The sequence below is a fragment of the Bombina bombina genome, chromosome 2 (genome assembly GCF_027579735.1).
Source record: "Bombina bombina isolate aBomBom1 chromosome 2, aBomBom1.pri, whole genome shotgun sequence".
In the NCBI taxonomy this organism is placed as follows: Eukaryota; Metazoa; Chordata; class Amphibia; order Anura; family Bombinatoridae; genus Bombina; species Bombina bombina.
Window position 1 is genome coordinate 1,041,111,432 of NC_069500.1, and position 20,386 is coordinate 1,041,131,817.

Consider the following 20,386-nt stretch of genomic DNA (forward strand, 5'->3'; position numbering starts at 1 on the left):
GCTTAGGTTTTTTTTATAGCTTTTTTTTTTATTTTGTGGGGTTGGGGCGCTGGGGGTTTGTAATGTTAGTGGGTCTTTGTATTTTCTGTCAGGTAAAAGAGCTGTTTAACTTAGGGCAATGCCCTACAAAAGGACCTTTTAAGGGCTATTGGTAGTTTATTCTAGATTTTTTATTTTGAGGTGTTTTTTGTTTTTTTTAAATGGGTATTAGAATAGGAATAATTTTTATTATTTTTGATAATTTGTTTGTTATTTTGTGTAATGTATTTTTTTCATTTTGTGGTGGGTTTTTATTTTTAGATTAGGGCTTGGGCATTTCATGAAATTGGTGAATGGCCTTTTTTATTTTTTTTTTATTTAATAAGGTACAGATTAAACATGCAGAAACAATAAGCGGTAACAAAGAAAAAAATGAAAAGTAAAATACAGTACATGTCAGAACGATACTGTCGTAGAGCGAGAACATAATCTAGGGCGGGTTTACTACACAAAATTTTGTCGTCTTTAAGGCTCAATTGTATAACCCATAACAAAGTTCTGCATATAAATAGTTCTCAGTCTTTACCTTATTTTAGTTTTAATTTGAGTTAGAACATAAGAACCACTTAATTTGATCTCTCTAAGGAGCCAAAGGTTCCTGATTAACAGAAATCTACAAAAAAAATAGATTTGAAACCCCCCCCAGTCATAGCAGACTGAAAATTCGGAAAACTTCGAACTGATATTTATGAGGAATTGCGTATTTTTCTATAAATGCTTGTGGGCTCATCCATCTACCATTTTCATATAGGTCACCATTCGGCATGGAGCCCAAACTATCACAGAAGGAGCCATGAGTTTCTTGCATGCAACTTATGCTCCTGTCAGAGCAAGTCGATAAAGGGTGAGGGGCCACATTATGATGATGTTTAATTTTGTCCCAAAAGCTTAGATTATCTAGAAGCATAGGGTGAGCAATTCCTATACTTCTCCTGTAGTGAGTTAGAACCCAGAGCAAATATGATAACTGAACAGAATGGGGGATTAAAGCATTTTCTACATCTTGGCACCTTGGAAAATTTGAGGTGTTATTCAATGCTAAAACGTGAGAAAGACGTGCTGCATCGTGGTATACAATGAGATTCCGGAGAGCCAATCCTCCTTTTCCAATTGATTTCTGAAGTATGTGTCTGGAGGTGCGGGGTTTTTACCTTTCCAGATATACTTTGTTATTAAACCCTGCAATTTATTTAATATGGTTCTAGGAACCTAGACTGGGATGCTTCTGAACAGATAAGTAATCTTTGGAAGGAAGGCCATCTTGATGGCAGCAATTCTACCCATCCATGAAATTTCAGCGTATTCCCAGGAGTCCAACCAGGTTCGGAACTTGGTAAGTCTGTCTACAAAGTTTTTAGTGATAACACTAGAGATCACTGGGCCTAGAAATACCCCCAAGTGTTTAATATAATCCTCGGACCAATTGAATTAATATCTACCTTTGAAGAACTCAAAATCTATTTTCGATATATGTAAATGTAAGACCTCAGTCTTAGATACATTTAATTTATAGTAACTGATTTTGCCAAATAGTTTTAAAAGGTCCAATACTGCTGGCAAAGATGATCTAGGGGATGTAAGTAGTAGCGTTATGTCATCTGCGAAAAAGGCAATTTTATGTAAGGATTTAACAGTCTCTATTCCTTTAATACAATCAGATTTCCTAATTGCCTGAGCAAGGGGTTCAACTGCTAGGGCAAATAACGGGGACAAGGGGCACCCCTGGCAAGTGAGTTTGTTATTGCAAACTTATCAGATATAAAGCCTATCCCTTTAACCCTAGCGGTGGGGTAAGAGTACAAAGCCTGGATAGCAACTATAAATGCTCTAGGGAACCGGAATGTTACCAAGGTTTTCCACAGGTATTCCCACCTCACCCTGTCAAAGGCCTTCTCTGCGTCCAATGACAGGACAATGAGGGGAACCCCGATTCTATTGGATTCGGAAAGTATGTGGAGTAATCGCTTGTGTTATAGGGTCCCTCCCTCCCAGGGATAAAACCCACCTGATCCTAATGAATTATTATAGGTATAAAACTTTAGCCAATCTATTTGCCAAGATTTTAGAGTAAATTTTTGCGTCACTATTAATGAGTGAGATTGGCCTGTAGCTGCAACAACTTTGAGGATCTTTGTCAGGTTTCAGTAAAGTGACAATAGAGGCCTCAAGAAACTCTGCTGGGAATACCCCTAACAAATCTGTTTTGTTAAAAAATCTAATCAATATGGGGGTCAGATGTTCCCTAACATTTTTGTAGAATCTACTTGAGAAGCCATCTGGGTCAGGGGATTTCCCTAACTTCATCTTTTTTATTACTCTATTAATATCCTTGAGAAAGATAGGCCCTTTAAGAAATTCACCATTTTCTGAGGTTAGTGAAGAAAGTTCTAATGTATTTAAGTATTCACTTATCTGGGGACTATGAGGGCTAGAATCATTAGTCTGAGAACTTAAGTTATACAGAGACTGATAATAATTTTGCAAAACTTTCCCAATATCTTTAGGGGAGGACACATTATTGGTGCCTTCTGTAACGGGTAGTATTCTATGTTGGGCTGCCCTTTTGCGAAGTTTGTTAGCCAAGTGAGAAGTAACCTTGTTATTGTTATGATAATGTATCTGCTTAAATTTCTCAAGTGTTCTCTGTACTCTCACGATATCCAAATATTTTAGTAATCTGTATTTGAGCATTAATCTGGGCAAAATATTTTAATACCAATTGTTGATGAAGGCGTCGTAATCTACACGTCTCTTTCTTGCGACCGCCTCCTGTTTGATTAAATACCCTCTGATATATGCCTTAAGGGTGGCCCAAAGAATCTGTATGGAGGTTTGTCCATTGTCATTCAAATTTAGGAAGTCCTTGATTGTTTTATCTATATCTGTTTTTTGTGAGGGGGTTCCGATAAGCCAGTCAGCAAGTCTCCAGGTGAATCTCGCCTCTTGGGGTCTATTCCTTACGACTGCTAACACTGAATGGTGATCTGACCAGTGGGACCAGTGGGACGGGAGAATTTTTGATTTGGTCATCCTATCTAGAAATTTCGAGGAGGAAAATAAGGTATCTATTCTAGAATATGATTTATGTGGAAGGTGTAGTCTTTTACTACAGAATTTAGGGCTCTCCAAGAGTCATATAATTGATACTGTGCCATCAATTTTTGGAAGGCCTCAGAGAGTGACCCGGCAGCTCTATCTCTCCTTCCCTATCTACGTTAGGGTCCCATACAAGATTAAAATCTCCACCTAGCTCCAGCTCTCTCTGACTAATGGTGGACACAAGCTTCAAAAGTTTCCGAAGAAACCCAGAGTTGACCTGAATTTGGGGCGTAAATGTTTACTATCGTTAATAAAACATTATTAATCCTACATACCACTATGATAAAGCGCACTTGAATATCTCTCGCACATGAGAATGCCCTTGAATAGTATAGCCACACCTCTCAATTTAGTATCTAGAGAAGCTGCTATGACCTGTGAGTAGTTGCGGAAATGATACATCCTAAATTTGGCTTGTATCCAGTGGGTCTCTTGTAAAAATGTAACATCAATATAGTGTTTCTTTAGACTGTGTGTGAGAAGGCTCCTTTTGGTGGGAGTGTTTAGACCCTGTGTATTATGAGTTAATAGCCTGATTCTGCCCATTTTTGTGGAGGAGAAGGGAAAAAATAGTGGAGGAGGGGGGATGGAAAAGGGAACCCTTCCTGCTATGGCACCAGATTATAAGGTGATCTTATAAAGTCTAAACTACTACGGGTATATTATCTCCTATAGGGTTAGAATGGATCCAAGTTCAGAGGTCTAAATATAGTTAGGCCAAGTGATAATGGACTGTCATGATCCGGTGTACATGCGCTCAGGACACAGACCCTCGGGCAGTTGTAGGGATTTGAAGACACCGACCCCTGACCCGGGGAAGAGTATCCTGGATGTGGATAGATGATATTCTGTGATTCATAGTTGCTAGAAGTTATTGTAGAATAAATGGAGAGTGCAACATTTGTATACAATATATTCTGACTTCATTGTGACTTATAGTTAGTTAATAGAAGTAACTGCAGGATTCAATGAGAGAAAAAATATAGCAATGTGGAATGTTCAGGCTTCAGAGTAATCTAGTAAAAGATTGACACTTAGATGCAAAATAAGGTTTGTTGCAGGTTCACAGTACATAATATTATATAAAGCTGTATGTCAGAGTTTAAGCACAGCTGCACAGGTACTTAGACAAGCTGCAAGTTTAGGCATTAATTACTGTTTGTGCATTTAGATGCAAACTTGGTTTGTTGCAGGTTCACAGTATATAATATTATAAAGAGCTGTATGTCAGTAATTAGCAGAGCAGCACAGGTGAAAGTTAACTTTAAGACATCAATTACTGTTTGAACATATATTGGAGAATCACATGAAAGCTTTTAATTGAACACATAGATGCAGAGTTCAGAATATGTTAACATATTTGCAGCAAGATATTTCAGCAATGACAACTTGTAGCAGAGAAATAGTTATAAAGTTCTGAGTAAGATGCTGTTGTAATTAGAGAGTGATGATAACCAAAAGTATGCTTGATTTATAATAAAGTTCTGAGTTTGTTAAGTAGCAGTGTCCAGGAAACAGAAAATGGAATTATTTGGATACTTGCGATTTGATGATTTTAGGCATTGGAATAGAAAATGCTGTAGGTTGAAATAGTTGGTAAATTCATACAGGAAACAGTCACAGACCTCTGTTGTTCAGGATCACAACTTCAATGTTAATGCGAAGCACATTAGACCTGAGAAGGCTTAAAAAGAGGCTGAGGTAATCAGGTGCATGAATGATTAATCAGGCAGGCAAGCAAGCTGAATGTGAATACTGCCCAAATGCAGCAGTCAGAGAGCAGTCAGAGAAGGAAGTCTTAAAGGGATAGTGACATTAGGCTGAGATATGTTACATGGACATTTATATTCTAAAAGAATAAATTAGAATAAGAGCGGACCAGAGCCGCTTTTGACAAAACCCAATCGAAGGACTGGGTGTGCGACAAACACCTCTACTAATGAATAAAAAGCAATTGGGGTAACAACAAGTTACTAGGTGTAGAGATGCGACTGAGGGGGGGGGGGGGGCAGGCTGATATCAGAGATCACTTTTGATTTAAACGTCCAAAGTGGTCAGTAGTAGGTAGCTATTTACCAGCCACCTATGTGTAAAGTTTACTGTAGGTGAGGTATATGGGAGGTAGGGGAGAAACATCACTGAAAAACTTTGAAGACATATGAATATAATACATACAGTATAGTAACTTCTATCAACAACTGATTACCTATAACCTTAACATTTAACCAGGGGTATCTGGAGCACTTTACGGCATCATCTGGTGTGTTGGTAAGGCTAAACAGCAGGAAAATAACAATAATACATAATATATAACTTTCACATTCTATTACCCCGGGTTTACGAGTAATGGACCATGCAAGAGGCGTAGACCCATCACTCCAACCTTTAAGTAATACTGGAAGAAAAAAGGAAAAAGACAATATAAAGCCATCACCAATTATTGTTCACCAGGCATCCCATTTAAAAACTGGGATAAACCTCTGGCGAGCAAGCCCTATCGACTAGGTTAAATACCATTATAATGGTTTGCAATAGATAAACATATCTCACCATACAATCTAAAGTTCTGCTATGAAGAAAAAACAGATATTAAGTAAATAACATTTAGCATAATATAATTTAACATGTTCTATACACATAAGTTTTAAGAGAAACCTGGAGTGTTGTTATATTCTACATGGGGCATTTTAGTAGTATGTCTAGGATTAAGGTTATTACTCTTACTCCAACCAACTTAATACTATATTATTCTGAAGGCCTAAAGTTTTAAGGGGACAACATATATCCAGCATTGATGATTGCTCGCTAAGCCTCCCAGTTAAGTACTGGGGTAGACCTCTAGAGGATAGGCCCCAACTACTGGGTTAAGTACCGTTCTAATGATTTGACGAAGATACACGTCTCACCCAACAGTCTAAAGCACGGCTTGTGGAGAAAAAACAGTTGTTAAGTAAATAACCGCATTTAACATATTATAATCTAACATGTTCCATATACATGTGTTTTAGATCAAACCTGAAGGGTTATGGAATTCTACACAATACATATAAGTGAGATGTCTAGGTCTAAAGTTATTACTCTTACTCAGCCCTACTAGATCCTGTACTATTCTGGAAGCATTACATTTTAAGAGAACATATGATCTGCCACTTTTACGGGCAAAAAGGCCTCCTAGCCTAAAATAAGCTAAACTTCCATTTTGGTTAAGCTTAAGAGGCTGAGCTAGACAGGATACCTACTATCCCAATTCGGTGCAGTCTGAGAACAAGATCACAAGACAACAAATGTGTCCTGAAGAATGTAGTTAAAAAAATAAAAAAAAAATTATAGGGCTAAACTAGGCCCCATTATTGGAACCTTAAACTTATCTTACAGGTGTATAAACACAGAAAATGTAGCAAAGCCCAGGGTTTATAAAAATGCTACTTGACCCAAGATGCCATGTGTAGTCTTTAACTCGCTCCCACTGGGCCAAGTATTTTCAGTTACCGGATCTTTTTTTTTGGAAGATGATGAAGGATACGCTCTTTTAGGTAAGGGATCCTATTCTGGTGCTGTCACTAGCAGGTTCTTTGTAGTTTCCGTAGATGGAGTCTGTGAGGGAGGAAGAGAGTTGAGGTTCAGTGACTTCAACAGGCTGACTCCTCATTCCAGATCCGAAACAACATGTGACTTGTTAACATGTTGGAAGAACAATTTGACAGGGAATCCCCATCTAGTTATTGGCATAAATTATCTTTGTCTGGACAAAGTATGAGCCGATAGATCTTGGAAGAGCTGCACATCTTTATACATCTCATGGACATTGTTATGCTGAATGCAGCTCTGATGAGCTTTTCCTTAAAGGTGAAGTAGTGCAATTGAATGATCACATCCCTGGCTGGTCCGAGGAGGCACTCTTTGGACTGAGGGCTCTATGGGTTCTATCGATTTAGGATTCCTGCTCTTGAAAAGTTCATAAAAGTCCCTTAATAGGCCCATTAAGTAGGAGGGAAGCTCAGATGGTATAATCTCTTCCGGGATCCCCTGAACTCTAATATTATTGTGGTGGGATTTGTCTTCCGGATCTGCCAGCTTTGACTCAAGGTCCCCTATCTGTTCCGATAGATTTTGTGAATATGATAACAAGTTCTCATGATCCACAGATAAATCTTCCTGTCTCCTTTCAATTAGTTCTCTCCTTTCCCCAAGGGCGTTAATGTGTCTTTTTAGCTCAGAGACAGAACTTTTGATTTTGCTTTTTAGTGAGGTGTAATGAGAGTCCATTTTAGCAGAAAGGGCTTTGATAGATTCCATCACTGAATTATCACTATCAGAATATCTCAACGGCCCAGATGTACCGACCTCAGTATGACCTTTGATGCTAAGCAGAGAATCCCTTGACTCTTCATCCGAGCAGTCTCTATCAAGTAAAGTTTTACTGTGGAAATGGTCCGCAACCGTTCTCTTAGGACAATTCATTTGTCTCTGCTTCTTTCTATTAGAGTGTGCCATTGTAGTTACTGGTCTGCTCACTAATTTTCAGAGTGCCCCTCAATGAGTGTTATGGATCTGGTGTCACCTCTGCACTTTTACGTGATGTTCTCCCCTAAGGCCCCTAAGGTCACATTTATTCTCTGGGGTACATCTTCATATGGAGGGGCAAGAGTAAACTGCAAGTGAGGAGTTAAATAGGTTTTCCTGGATTCTGCTGATAGGTCGGTCGAGCCACTCTACCCCCTCGGGAATATGTCTTCACTAGACCCAGCCGGGAAAAGGATAAGAGGAAATGACCTACTGACACAGGGGACAGCAGTAAATGGGGAGGGTGAGTGGATTGCAGCCAAAGCTTATCACCATGGCAACAGCGATTACCTAACAAAACTAAAGGCATATAGATTTTTGATAATGCTTCATAATAGAACATGGATAAGAAAAATAAAGAAGAAGATGGTGCTTTATTCTTATTATTGCTATGTTTTTTATTGAAGTAATTCCATTTTTACAAATGGGGGTTAAGCTAATTTGTAGCAATGTATTTCCTTCCCTGAATAAGTGAAACTAAAGTCATTTTCTAAAAATGCTTTGTCTGCTGAAAAAACAAGGTGTGGTTTGTGTAGGTACCTCACCAAAAAAAAAAAAATAAGTTTATGAGTAAACATAGGGCCAAACAGCTAAAAGCAGCTCTAGTACACAGGTTTAAATCAGTTCAGCAAACAAAGGGTTAAAATTACACTTTTTTTTTTGAGAGTCCCCAACACAGCCACACAATGCAGGCTCTCAAAGCCAGACAAACTGGGAACAAGGGAGGGGTGCACAGGTATATGTAATCACCCAGCAACATGCAAAACACGGAAGGGGGACTGCACTCCAAAACCGGACAAGGTACACATCCCATGACCAAGCAACATGCCAGCCCTGGGTGCTAAATAGCACTCACAAAAATCTGTGCCGTCACCAGAGTCACAGGCAGTTAACCCCAGACAGGAGTGGGTGCAAGAACCATGGGGGATTACAATCAAATACAACACATAAAGGAAACCCAGCACTCACTAGCTAGCTCACAGCTAAGATTTAAAATGGAAAGGTCAGTCACCGCATCCAGCCTAATGGGACAAGCCCAGGCACCATGCCAAGGTCCCCTCCAACACCTGAGTCCCCAACACAGCCACACAATGCAGGCTCTGAAAGCCAGACAAACTGGGAACAAGGGAGGGGTGCTTATCTTAGCTGTGAGCTAGCTGGTGAGTGCTGGGTTTCCTTTATGTGTTGTATTTGTTTTGTAATCCCCCATGGCTTGTGTAGTTTGAAGGGTTTCCTAGGTAACCGCTCTCCATGCGGGTGCGTGCGCGAGTGGCGGCACGTAATGACGTCACACGCATGACATGTTGGTGAAGTTTGCGGGTTTCCAAGGGGCTTTTTAAACCAAACAGGCTGTTCAGGTAAACATAGGATTTTAGATTCACTGCGGTGGATCATTGCGGCATTTGAAAAAGGGATTGGAATAATCCCAAAACGTTATGCCTATTTTAATCTAAGTTAAATAAAGGTTAAAGTCCAGTGAGTGCTTATCTTTATAAAAAAAAAAAATTCAAAAGGTTTTATAAAAGTATTTGTTACACCTACGTTAAAAGGGATTTTGTAATAAAAAAGTACATGCTCTAATATGTTCAAACACATTTTTCTTTTTCACTACTACTGCAAAAGGCTTAAACAGTGATTTGGGGGTAATTTGATTGATTGATTGGGTGATAGTGTCTTGCTCAGGACCTTATGGGTTTTATCAGTGAGTTTAACCCCTTTGTGGGTGCTAAACACATAGGGCGAGATTACATATGCGATGCAAGCTTCAGCGTAACTGCTGAATCCCGCGCTGCCCCTAATTTCACCTTGCACATCTGGGTATCACATATATACGGTGCCGGCAGTTAATAAAGTGCCCTAAGTCGGATAAACTATAGATGAAATGAGCGTAAATACACATTTCTGGAGTCGCAGTGACTTATGGCACTTTAGAAATTGCCGGCGCCTAAGAAAATAAAAAAATGTAAAACCTCCTGTAAAAGTCTAACATGCCCCCCCCCCCAAAATAAACCCGACACGTAAAACCCCTATATCTGCCATCACCCTCATATCGGAAATAATAATAAATCTATTACCCCTAAAACGACAACCCCCCACAGTGCAATATGCCTAATTAAACTATTAACCCCTAATCCACCAATCACCCACATCGCAAACTACCTAATAAATGTATTAACCCCTAATCCGCCATTCACCCACATTGCAAAGTCCCTATTAAAACTATTAACCCATAATCTGCCATTAACCCACATCACAACAAACCTTAAAAATCTATTAACCCCTATACCGCTAAACCCACAAAACGCAATAATCCTAATAAAACTATTAACCCCTAATCCACCAAACCCACACAACACAATAATCCTAATAAAACTATTAACCCCTAATCCGCCAAACCCACACAACGCAATAATCCTAATAAAACTATTAACCCCAAAACCGCCAAACCCCACAATGCAAATAACTAATTAAATTACTAAACCCCCTAACTTAACAACCCCTAAATTAACCCCAATTAACTAAATTTAAAAATACTAAATTGCAAACAATTAAAATAAAATATCTAACATTACTTAAAAATAAAAAACAATAAAATTAAATTAATCTAAGATTACAAAAAATAAAAAAAAATCTAACATTACATAAAATAATAAACCAAAAATAAAAATTAAACATTATCCCTATGAAAATAAAAAAGACCCCCCAAAATAAAAACACCTAATCTAATGCTAAACTACCAATAGCCCTCAAACGGGCTTTTTGTAGGGCATTGCCCTAAGTTAAACAGCTCTTTTACCTTAAAAAATACTAAGTCCCCCTCTAATAGTAAAACCCCCACCCACCAAATCCCCCAAAATAAAAAATGTAACACTAAAAATTCCTAAACTACCCATTGCATTTGTAAAGGTATTGCCCTTTTTCAGCAGCCCATTAAATCCCTAATCTAAAAAATAAAATAAATGCCTAAGTCTAACCCCCAGATAGGTACTCACAGTTCCTGAAGTCCGGCAGTGAAGTCTTCTTCTAAGCGGCGACATCTTCTATCTTCTTCCAGGAACAAGCCAGTATGGAGCGGAGTGGACCGCGGAACTGGAGACCGGCGATAACGGAGACATGAAGCTCCTCTTCGTACGATCACCGCCGCACACTGAGGATTGAATTCAAGGTACGCGTTTAAATATGGGGTACTTCAGTTCTGCGGTCTGCTCCGCGCCAGCTTGTTCCTGGAAGAAGATAGAAGATGTCGCAGCTTGGAAGAAGACAACAGTTTAGGATTTTTTAGTGTTAGGTTTTTTATTTTGGGGAATTTAGTGGATGTGGGGTTTTACTGTTAGAGGGGAATTTAGTAGTTTTTTAAGGTAAAAGAGCTGTTTAACTTAGGGCATGCCCTACAAAAAGCCCTTTTAAAGGGACAGTCTACCATAGAATTGTTATTGTTTTAAAAGATAGATAATCCCTTTATTACCCATTCCCCAGTTTTGCACTACCAACACAGTTATATTAATATACTTTTTACTTGTGTGATTACCTTGTATCTAGGAACCTTCTTCCAGCCCCCTGATCACATGACTGTGACTGTTTATTATCTATTGTCTTAAATTTAGCATTGTTTTGTGCTAAATCTTAAATAACCCCCTATGCCTGAACACAGTTTTATCTATATGGCCCACGTGTACTTTCTGTCTCTTTGTGTTGAAAAGAGATTTAAAAAGCATGTGATAAGAGGCAGCCCTCAAATGCTTAGAAATTAGCATATGAGCCTACCTATGTTTAGTTTAAACTAAGAATACCAAGAGAAAAAAGCAAATTTGAGGACAAAAGTAAATTGGAAAGTTGATTAAAAAAAATCTGAATAATGACTGTCCCTTTAAGGGCTATTGGTAGTTTAGCATTAGATTAGGGGGTGTTTTTATTTTGGGGGGACTTTTAGTTTCATAGGGATTAGGTTCAATTTTTTTATTTTTGATAATTTTGTTTATTATTTTATGTAATTTTAGACTTTTTTATTTTTTGTAATCTTAGATTAATTTAATTCTAGGTTTTTTTATTCTTAAGTAATGTTAGCTTTTTTTTATTTTAATTGTTTGTAACTTAGTACTTTTTAATTTATGTAATGGGGTTAATTTAGGGGGTGTTAGGTTAGGGGGTTTAGTAATTTAATTAGTTATTTGCGTTGTGGGGGTTTGGCAGTTAATAGTTTTATTATGGTTATTGTGTTGTGTGGGATTGGTGGTTTAGGGGTTAATAGTTTTATTAGAATTATTGCGTTGTGTGGGATTGGCGGTTTAGGGGTTAATAGTTTTATGAGGATTATTGCGATGTGAGGGTTTTGCGGATTAGGGGTTAATAGGTTAATTTAGCTTATTGGGTTGGTGGGGGGTGGTGGTTTAGGGTTTAATAGTTTTAATAGGTACTTTACGATATGGGTGAATGGCAGATTAGGGGTTAATAGTTTATTAAGGTATATTGCGTTGTGGGGTGATGGCGGTTTAGGGGTTAATCACTTTATTAGGTACATAGCGTTGTGGGGGGTTGGCAGATTAGGGGTTAATATAGTTTATTAGTTATTGCGGTGGGGATTGGCAGCTGACAGGTAGATAGATATTGCGCATTAGTTATGTGTTAGTTATTTTCCGAAGGTAGTTAGATATTGCACATGCATTAGGTGTTAGTTACTATTTTCAGGGGCTTACGGTGCTCACATACTCAGCGCAAAGCTTGCTGCACCTGCCTATGTGTGGCCAGGTGAAAATGGAGCAAAAAGTCCTTGCCCTGAATATGTGATACCGATTTGCAATGCGGTTCTATCTTAGCTTATGGGAGTAAAAATTCTGGGAGACGGGTGAAATATACGCGCCACATTTATATGCAGCGTGTAAATGCGATACCAAAATTGTGTAAAGAGCGGCGTTGCCGGCTTTTGCGGGTGATGCCACATATGTTATCTTGCCCAATGGTCCAAGGTGAGTAGTACAAAAATTACAGGCTGTTATGAATTAGCTGCAATGTTTCTACTACAATGTCCCTTTAATTAAAATCAATTTCGTACTATTTATTTAGTGTTAAAGTGAAGGTAAACTTTGATGAATGAAAGCCTGTTTTTTTAAAAATACTATTAAAAACAGGGGCACTTTCATTCATCAAAGTTTACAAAGCAGCCGTTTTGATTAAAAACTTTCCTCTCTTCTTTGCACAGCCAGAGTAGCTTCCCCCATCCGGAGATCCTCTCTTCACACTTCATCAATGACTAATCCAGCGTCCTCCAATCACGGCTTTCCCCCCCCAGGGTAGTCATTGCCTGAGGCCATGCCGTGATTGGAGGAAGCTGGATTAGTCATTGCTGACATGTGAAGAGAGGATCTCTAGGTGGGGGAAGCTGCTCTGGCTGTGAAAAAAAACAAAGGTAAGTTTTTAATCAAAACGGCTGCCTTCTAAACTTTGATGAATGAAAGTGCCCCTGTTTTTAATAGTATTTTAAAAAAACGGCTTTCATTCATCAAAGTTTACCTTCACTTTAAATAAACTGCAGCTTTCTGCTCTTGGAGAGAATCGTTTAACATAATAGGTAAAAGAAAAAGATAAACAAAAAAAACAAACAAAACCATAGCATTCACTAGCTAATGCTTTATCAGTCAATGACATCCCCTAGTGTTTGCCTTTTGGGACATCCTTGTCAGGTGCAATTTAAAAGCTAAGTGTAGCAGCAACTGGCACAGTAATGATAAATCTACCCTATGGCCAGAAATGCGTTGCTTTATTTTTATCAAATGCACCCAGCTACTTCCACAGGATCATTTAGTTTTTTTAAATTTACATAGAACCACAAAAGAACAGTTTATCACTGGAGAAAAATGCTACGTCTTTATATGAAATTGTGAAATTGCAGACAAGGCAAGCACAGAAAAAGCTCTGCTAAATGTTCACATCTTTAATATACTTTACCAGTCGCAGACTCCTTAAATGAGTTATACCTATTTCATTAAGCTCAGCCAAGAAAAGTATATGACAAAAAGAGCACCAAATGTATTACTTACCTTGATCTCTGAGAAAATCAACTTCCAAAGCTGCCATTTTGTAATAAGCCGGAAACAAATGTTGGATATTTAATGTTATGTACACCTAGTTAAAAGAAAAAAAAATGCTTTAGTTGGAAATAAATTTTATCGGTTTCAAGTTCAACAAAATTAAAAATATGTTTGTTTGTTAATGCTAAAGCTAGTCATGAATTGACAAACTTTATGTGAAACTTACAATACAGATATAATATTGAAAAGCAACACATTTATGTAGGAAGCTCCCACTTTAGGTGCTTGCTTAACCCCTTAAGGACAAGGCCATTTTTCAATTTCTTTCCCTGAAGGACCAGGGCTATTTTTAAATTCCTGCTGTGTTTGTGTTTAGCTGTAATTTTCCTCTTACACATTTACTGTACCCACACATATTATATACTCGCCATTAAATGGACTTTTAAAGATACCATTATTTTCATCATATCTTATCATTTACTTTCAAAAAAATTATAAAATATGAGGAAAAAATGAAAAAAAACACACTTTTTCTAACTTTGACCTCCACAATCTTTTACACATCTACAATCACCAAAAAACACCCATGCTAAATAGTTTCTAAATTTTGTCCTGAGTTTAGAAATACCCAATGTTTACATGTTCTTTGTTTGTTTTTTTGCAAGTTATAGGGCAATAAATACAAGTAGCACTTTGCTATTTCCAAACCACTTTTTTTCAAAATTAGCGCTAGTTACATTGGAACACTGATATCTTTCAGGAATCCCTGAATATCCATTGACATGTATATATATTTTCTCTTGTTAAGTGTATCCAGTCCACGGATCATCCATTACTTGTGGGATATATTCCCTTCCCAACAGGAAGTTGCAAGAGGATCACCCACAGCAGAGCTGCTATATAGCTCCTCCCCTCACATGTCATATCCAGTCATTCACTTGCAACCCTCAACATAGATGGAGGTCGTGAGAGGACTGTGGTGTTTTATACTTAGTTTATTTCTTCAATCAAAAGTTTGTTATTTTTAAATGGCACCGGAGTGTGCTGTTTTTTCTCAGGCAGTATTTGGAAGAAGAATCTGCCTGCGTTTTCTATGATCTTAGCAGAAGTAACTAAGATCCACTTGCTGTTCTCACACATTCTGAGGAGTGAGGTAACTTCAGAAAGGGAATGGCGTGCAGGTTTTTCCTGCAACTAAGGTATGTGCAGTAAAATATTTTTCTAAGGAATGGAATTGACTAAGAAAATGCTGCTGATACCAAAGTAATGTAAGTAAAGCCTTAAATGCAGTGAAAGCGACTGGTATCAGGCTTATTAATAGAGATATATACTCTTTAAAAAATGTGTTTTAAAACGTTTACTGGCATGTTTAATTGTTTTTTAACATACATTTGGTGATAAAACTTATTGGGGCATAATTTTTCCACATGGCTGGCTTAATTTCTGCATAGAAACAGTTAACTGAGGCTTCCCACTGTTGTAATATGAGTGGGAGGAGCCTATTTTAGCGCTTTTTTGCGCAGTAAAAATTCAGACTCAGACTTCCTGCTTCTTCCTGCATGATCCAGGACTTCTCTAGAGGGCTCAAAAGGCTTCAAAAGTCATATTGAGGGAGGTAATCAGTCACAGCAGAGCTGTGACAGTGTGTTTGACTGTTTTAAAAAACGTTTTTTCTCTATTGTTTATCCGTTTTGGGTATTAAGGGGTTAATTATCCATTTGCAAGTGGGTGCAATGCTCTGCTAACTTAATACATTTACTGTGAAAATTTGGTTGGTATAACTGCTTTGGTTCATTGTTATTTCAACTTGAGACAGGTTTTGTGCTTCTTAAAGGCGCAGTAGCGTTTTTTATATTGCTTGTAAACTTATTGTGAAGTGTTTTTCAAGCTTGCCAGTCTTATTGCTAGTCTGTTTAAACATGTCTGACATAGATGAATCTACTTGTTCATTATGTTTGAAAGCCAGTGTGGAGCCCCATAGAAATATGTGTACTAAATGTATTGATTTCACTTTAAATAATAAAGGTCAGTCTTTATCTATAAAAGAATTATCACCAGACGACGAGGGGGAAGCTATGCCGACTAACTCTCCTCACGTGTCAGTACCTTCGCCTCCCGCTCAGGGGGCGCATGCTATTATGGCGCCAAGTACATCAGAGACGCCCATAGCAATTACTTTACAGGACATGGCTACAATCATGAATAATACCCTGTCAGAAGTATTATCTAGATTGCCAGAATTGAGAGGCAAGCGCGATAGCTCTGGGATTAGGAGAGATGCAGAGCGCGCTGGTGCTGTAAGAGCCATGTCTGATACTGCGTCACAGTTTGCAGAACATGAGGACGGAGAGCTTCATTCTGTGGGTGACGGATCTGATCCGGGGAAACCTGATTCAGAGATCTCTAATTTTAAATTTAAGCTTGAGAACCTCCGTGTATTGCTTGGGGAGGTTTTAGCTGCTCTGAACGACTGTAACACAGTTGCAATTACAGAGAAATTGTGTAGGCTGGATAGATACTATGTGGTGCCGGTGTGTACTGATGTTTTCCCTATACCTAAAAGGCTTACAGAAATAATTAGCAAGGAGTGGGATAGACCCGGTGTGCTCTTTTCCCCACCTCCTATATTTAGAAAAATGTTTCCAATAGACGCCACTACACGGGACTTATGGCAGACGGTCCTTAAGGTGGAGGGAGCAGTTTCTACTTTAGCAAAGCATACCACTATCCCGGTTGAGCATAGTTGTGCTTTTTCGGATCCAATGGATAAAAAATTAGAAGGTTACCTTAAGAAAATGTTTGTTCAACAAGGTTTTATCCTGCAGCCCCTTGCATGCATTGCGCCTGTCACTGCTGCTGCGGCATTCTGGTTTGAGTCTCTGGAAGAGGCCATTCACACAGCTCCATTGGATGAAATTATGGACAAGCTTAAATCACTTAAGCTAGCTAACTCATTTGTTTCTGATGCCACTGTACATTTGACTAAACTAACGGCTAAGAACTCCGGATTCGCCATCCAGGCGCGGAGAGCGCTATGGCTTAAATCCTGGTCAGCTGACGTGACTTCTAAATCTAAATTACTTAATATTCCTTTCAAGGGGCAGACCTTATTCGGGCCCAGCTTGAAAGAAATTATTGCTGACATTACTGGAGGTAAGGGTCATACCCTTCCTCAGGACAGGGCCAAATCAAAAACAGTCTAATTTTCGTGCCTTTCGAAATTTCAAGGCAGGAGCAGCATCAACTTCCTCCGCTCCAAAACAGGAAGGAACTGTTGCTCATTCCAGACAGGCCTGGAAACCTAACCAGTCCTGGAACAAGGGCAAGCAGGCCAGAAAACCTGCTACTGCCCCCAAGACAGCATGAAGGAACGGCCCCCTATCCGGAAACGGATCTAGTGGGGGGCAGACTTTCTCTCTTCGCCCAGGCGTGGGCAAGAGATGTCCAGGATCCCTGGGCTTTGGAGATCATATCTCAGGGATATCTTCTGGACTTCAAGGCTTCTCCTCCTCAAGGGAGATTCCATCTTTCAAGGTTATCAGAAAACCAGATAAAGAAAGAGGCATTCCTACGCTGTGTACAAGACCTCATAGTAATGGGGGTGATCCACCCAGTTCCACGGACTGAACAAGGACAGGTATTTTATTCAAATCTGTTCGTGGTTCCCAAGAAAGAAGGAACCTTCAGACCAATCTTGGACCTAAAGATCTTAAACAAATGCCTAAGAGTTCCATCATTCAAAATGGAAACTATTCGGACCATCCTACCCATGATCCAAGAGGGTCAGTACATGACCACAGTGGACTTAAAGGATGCCTACCTTCACATACCGATTCACAAAGATCATCATCGGTTCCTAAGATTTGCCTTTCTAGACAGGCATTACCAATTTGTAGCTCTCCCCTTCGGGTTGGCTACGGCCCCGAGAATTTTTACAAAGGTTCTGGGCTCACTTCTGGTGGTTCTAAGACCGCGAGGCATAGCGGTGGCTCCGTATCTAGATGACATCCTGATACAGGCGTCAAGCTTTCAAATTGCCAAGTCTCATACAGAGATAGTTCTGGCATTTCTGAGGTTGCATGGGTGGAAGGTGAACGTGGAAAAGAGTTCTCTATCACCACTCACAAGAGTCTCCTTCCTAGGGACTCTGATAGATTTTGTAGAAATGAAAATTTACCTGACGGAGGCCAGGTTATCAAAACTTTTAAATGCTTGCTGTGTCCTTCATTCCATTCCACGCCCGTCAGTGGCTCAGTGCATGGAAGTAATCGGCATAATGGTAGCGGCAATGGACATAGTGCCATTTGCGCGCCTGCATCTCAGACCGCTGCAATTGTGCATGCTAGGTCAGTGGAATGGGGATTACTCAGATTTGTCCCCTCTACTAAATCTGGATCAAGAGACCAGAGATTCTCTTCTCTGGTGGCTATCTCGGGTCCATCTGTCCAAGGGTATGACCTTTCGCAGGCCAGATTGGACGATTGTAACAACAGATGCCAGCCTTCTAGGCTGGGGCGCAGTCTGGAATTCCCTGAAGGCTCAGGGATCGTGGACTCAGGAGGAGAAACTCCTCCCAATAAATATTCTGGAGTTAAGAGCAATATTCAATGCTCTTCTAGCTTGGCCTCAGTTAGCAACACTGAGGTTCATCAGATTTCAGTCGGACAACATCACAACTGTGGCTTACATCAACCATCAAGGGGGAACCAGGAGCTCCCTAGCGATGTTAGAAGTCTCAAAGATAATTCACTGGGCAGAGTCTCACTCTTGCCACTTGTCAGCGATCCACATCCCAGGCGTGGAGAACTGGGAGGCGGACTTTCTAAGTCGTCAGACTTTTCATCCGGGGGAGTGGGAACTCCATCCGGAAGTGTTTGCTCAACTGGTCCATCGTTGGGGCAAACCTTAACTGGATCTCATGGCGTCTCGCCAGAACGCCAAACTTACTCGTTACAGATCCAGGTCCAGGGACCCGGAAGCGACGCTGATAGATGCTCTAGCAGCTCCTTGGTTCTTCAACATGGCTTATGTGTTTCCACCATTTCCTCTGCTGCCTTGACTGATTGCCAAGATCAAACAGGAGAGAGCATCGGTGATTCTGATAGCGCCTGCGTGGCCACGCAGGACCTGGTATGCAGACCTAGTGGACATGTCGTCCTGTCTACCATGGACTCTGCCTCTGAGGCAAGACCTTCTAATACAAGGTCCTTTCAATCATCCAAATCTAATTTCTCTGAGACTGACTGCATGGAGATTGAACACTTGATCCTATCAAAGCGTGGCTTCTCCGAGTCAGTTATTGATACCTTAATACAGGCACGAAAGCCTGTTACCAGGAAAATCTACCATAAGATATGGCGTAAATACTTGTATTGGTGCGAATCCAAGAGTTACTCATGGAGTAAGGTTAGGATTCCTAGGATATTGTCTTTTCTCCAAGAGGGTTTGGAAAAAGGCTTATCTGCTAGTTTGTTAAAAGGACAGATTTCTGCTCTGTCTATTCTTTTGCACAAGCGTCTGGCAGACGTTCCAGACGTCCAGGCTTTTTGTCAGGCTTTGGCTAGGATTAAGCCTGTGTTTAAAACTGTTGCTACTCCGTGGAGCTTAAACTTGGTTCTTAAAGTTCTTCAAGGAATTCCGTTTGAACCCCTTCATTCCATTGATATTAAACTTTTATCTTGGAAAGTTCTGTTTTTGATGGCTATTTCCTCAGCTCGAAGAGTCTCTGAGTTATCTGCCTTACATTGTGATTCTCCTTATCTGATTTTCCATTCAGACAAGGTAGTTCTGCGTACTAAACCTGGGTTTTTACCTAAGGTGGTTTCTAACAGGAATATCAATCAAGACATTGTTGTCCCATCATTGTGCCCTAATCCTTCTTCAAAGAAGGAACGTCTTTTGCATAATCTGGACGTAGTCCGTGCCTTGAAGTTCTACTTACAGGCAACTAAAGATTTTTGTCAAACATCTGCCCTGTTTGTCGTTTATTCTGGACAGAGGAGAGGTCAAAAAGCTTCGGCAACCTCTCTCTCCTTTTGGCTTTGAAGCATAATACGCTTAGCCTATGAGACTGCTGGACAGCAGCCCCCTGAAAGGATTACAGCTCATTCTACTAGAGCTGTGGCTTCCACCTGGGCCTTTAAGAATGAGGCCTCTGTTGAACAGATTTGCAAGGCTGCGACTTGGTCTTCGCTTCACACTTTTTCAAAATTTTACAAATTTGACATTTTTGCTTCTTCGGAGGCTGTTTTTGGGAGAAAGGTTCTACAGGCAGTGGTTCCTTCCGTTTAAGTTCCTGCCTTGTCCCTCCCATCATCCGTGTACTTAAGCTTTGGTATTGGTATCCCACAAGTAATGGATGATCCGTGGATTGGATACACTTAACAAGAGAAAACATAATTTATGCTTACCTGATAAATTTATTTCTCTTGTAGTGTATCCAGTCCACGGCCCGCCCTGTCTTTTTAAGGCAGATCTAAATTTTTAATTAATTAAACTACAGTCACCACTGCACCCTATGGTTTCTCCTTTCTTGTCTTGTTTCGGTCGAATGACTGGATATGACATGTGAGGGGAGGAGCTATATAGCAGCTCTGCTGTGGGTGATCCTCTAGCAACTTCCTGTTGGGAAGGGAATATATCCCACAAGTAATGGATGA

At 39.8% G+C, this 20,386-nt stretch overlaps 1 protein-coding gene across 1 annotated transcript in view; it reads right to left on the minus strand.

The window, feature by feature from the left end:
- Positions 1–20,386, minus strand: part of SCLT1 (sodium channel and clathrin linker 1) — a 555,483-nt gene that overhangs the window by 498,670 nt on the left and 36,427 nt on the right. Inside the window, 1 exon segment of the mRNA XM_053703662.1 lies at positions 13,737–13,821. Coding sequence (XP_053559637.1) covers positions 13,737–13,773 — 37 coding nt within the window. The 5' untranslated portion in view covers positions 13,774–13,821.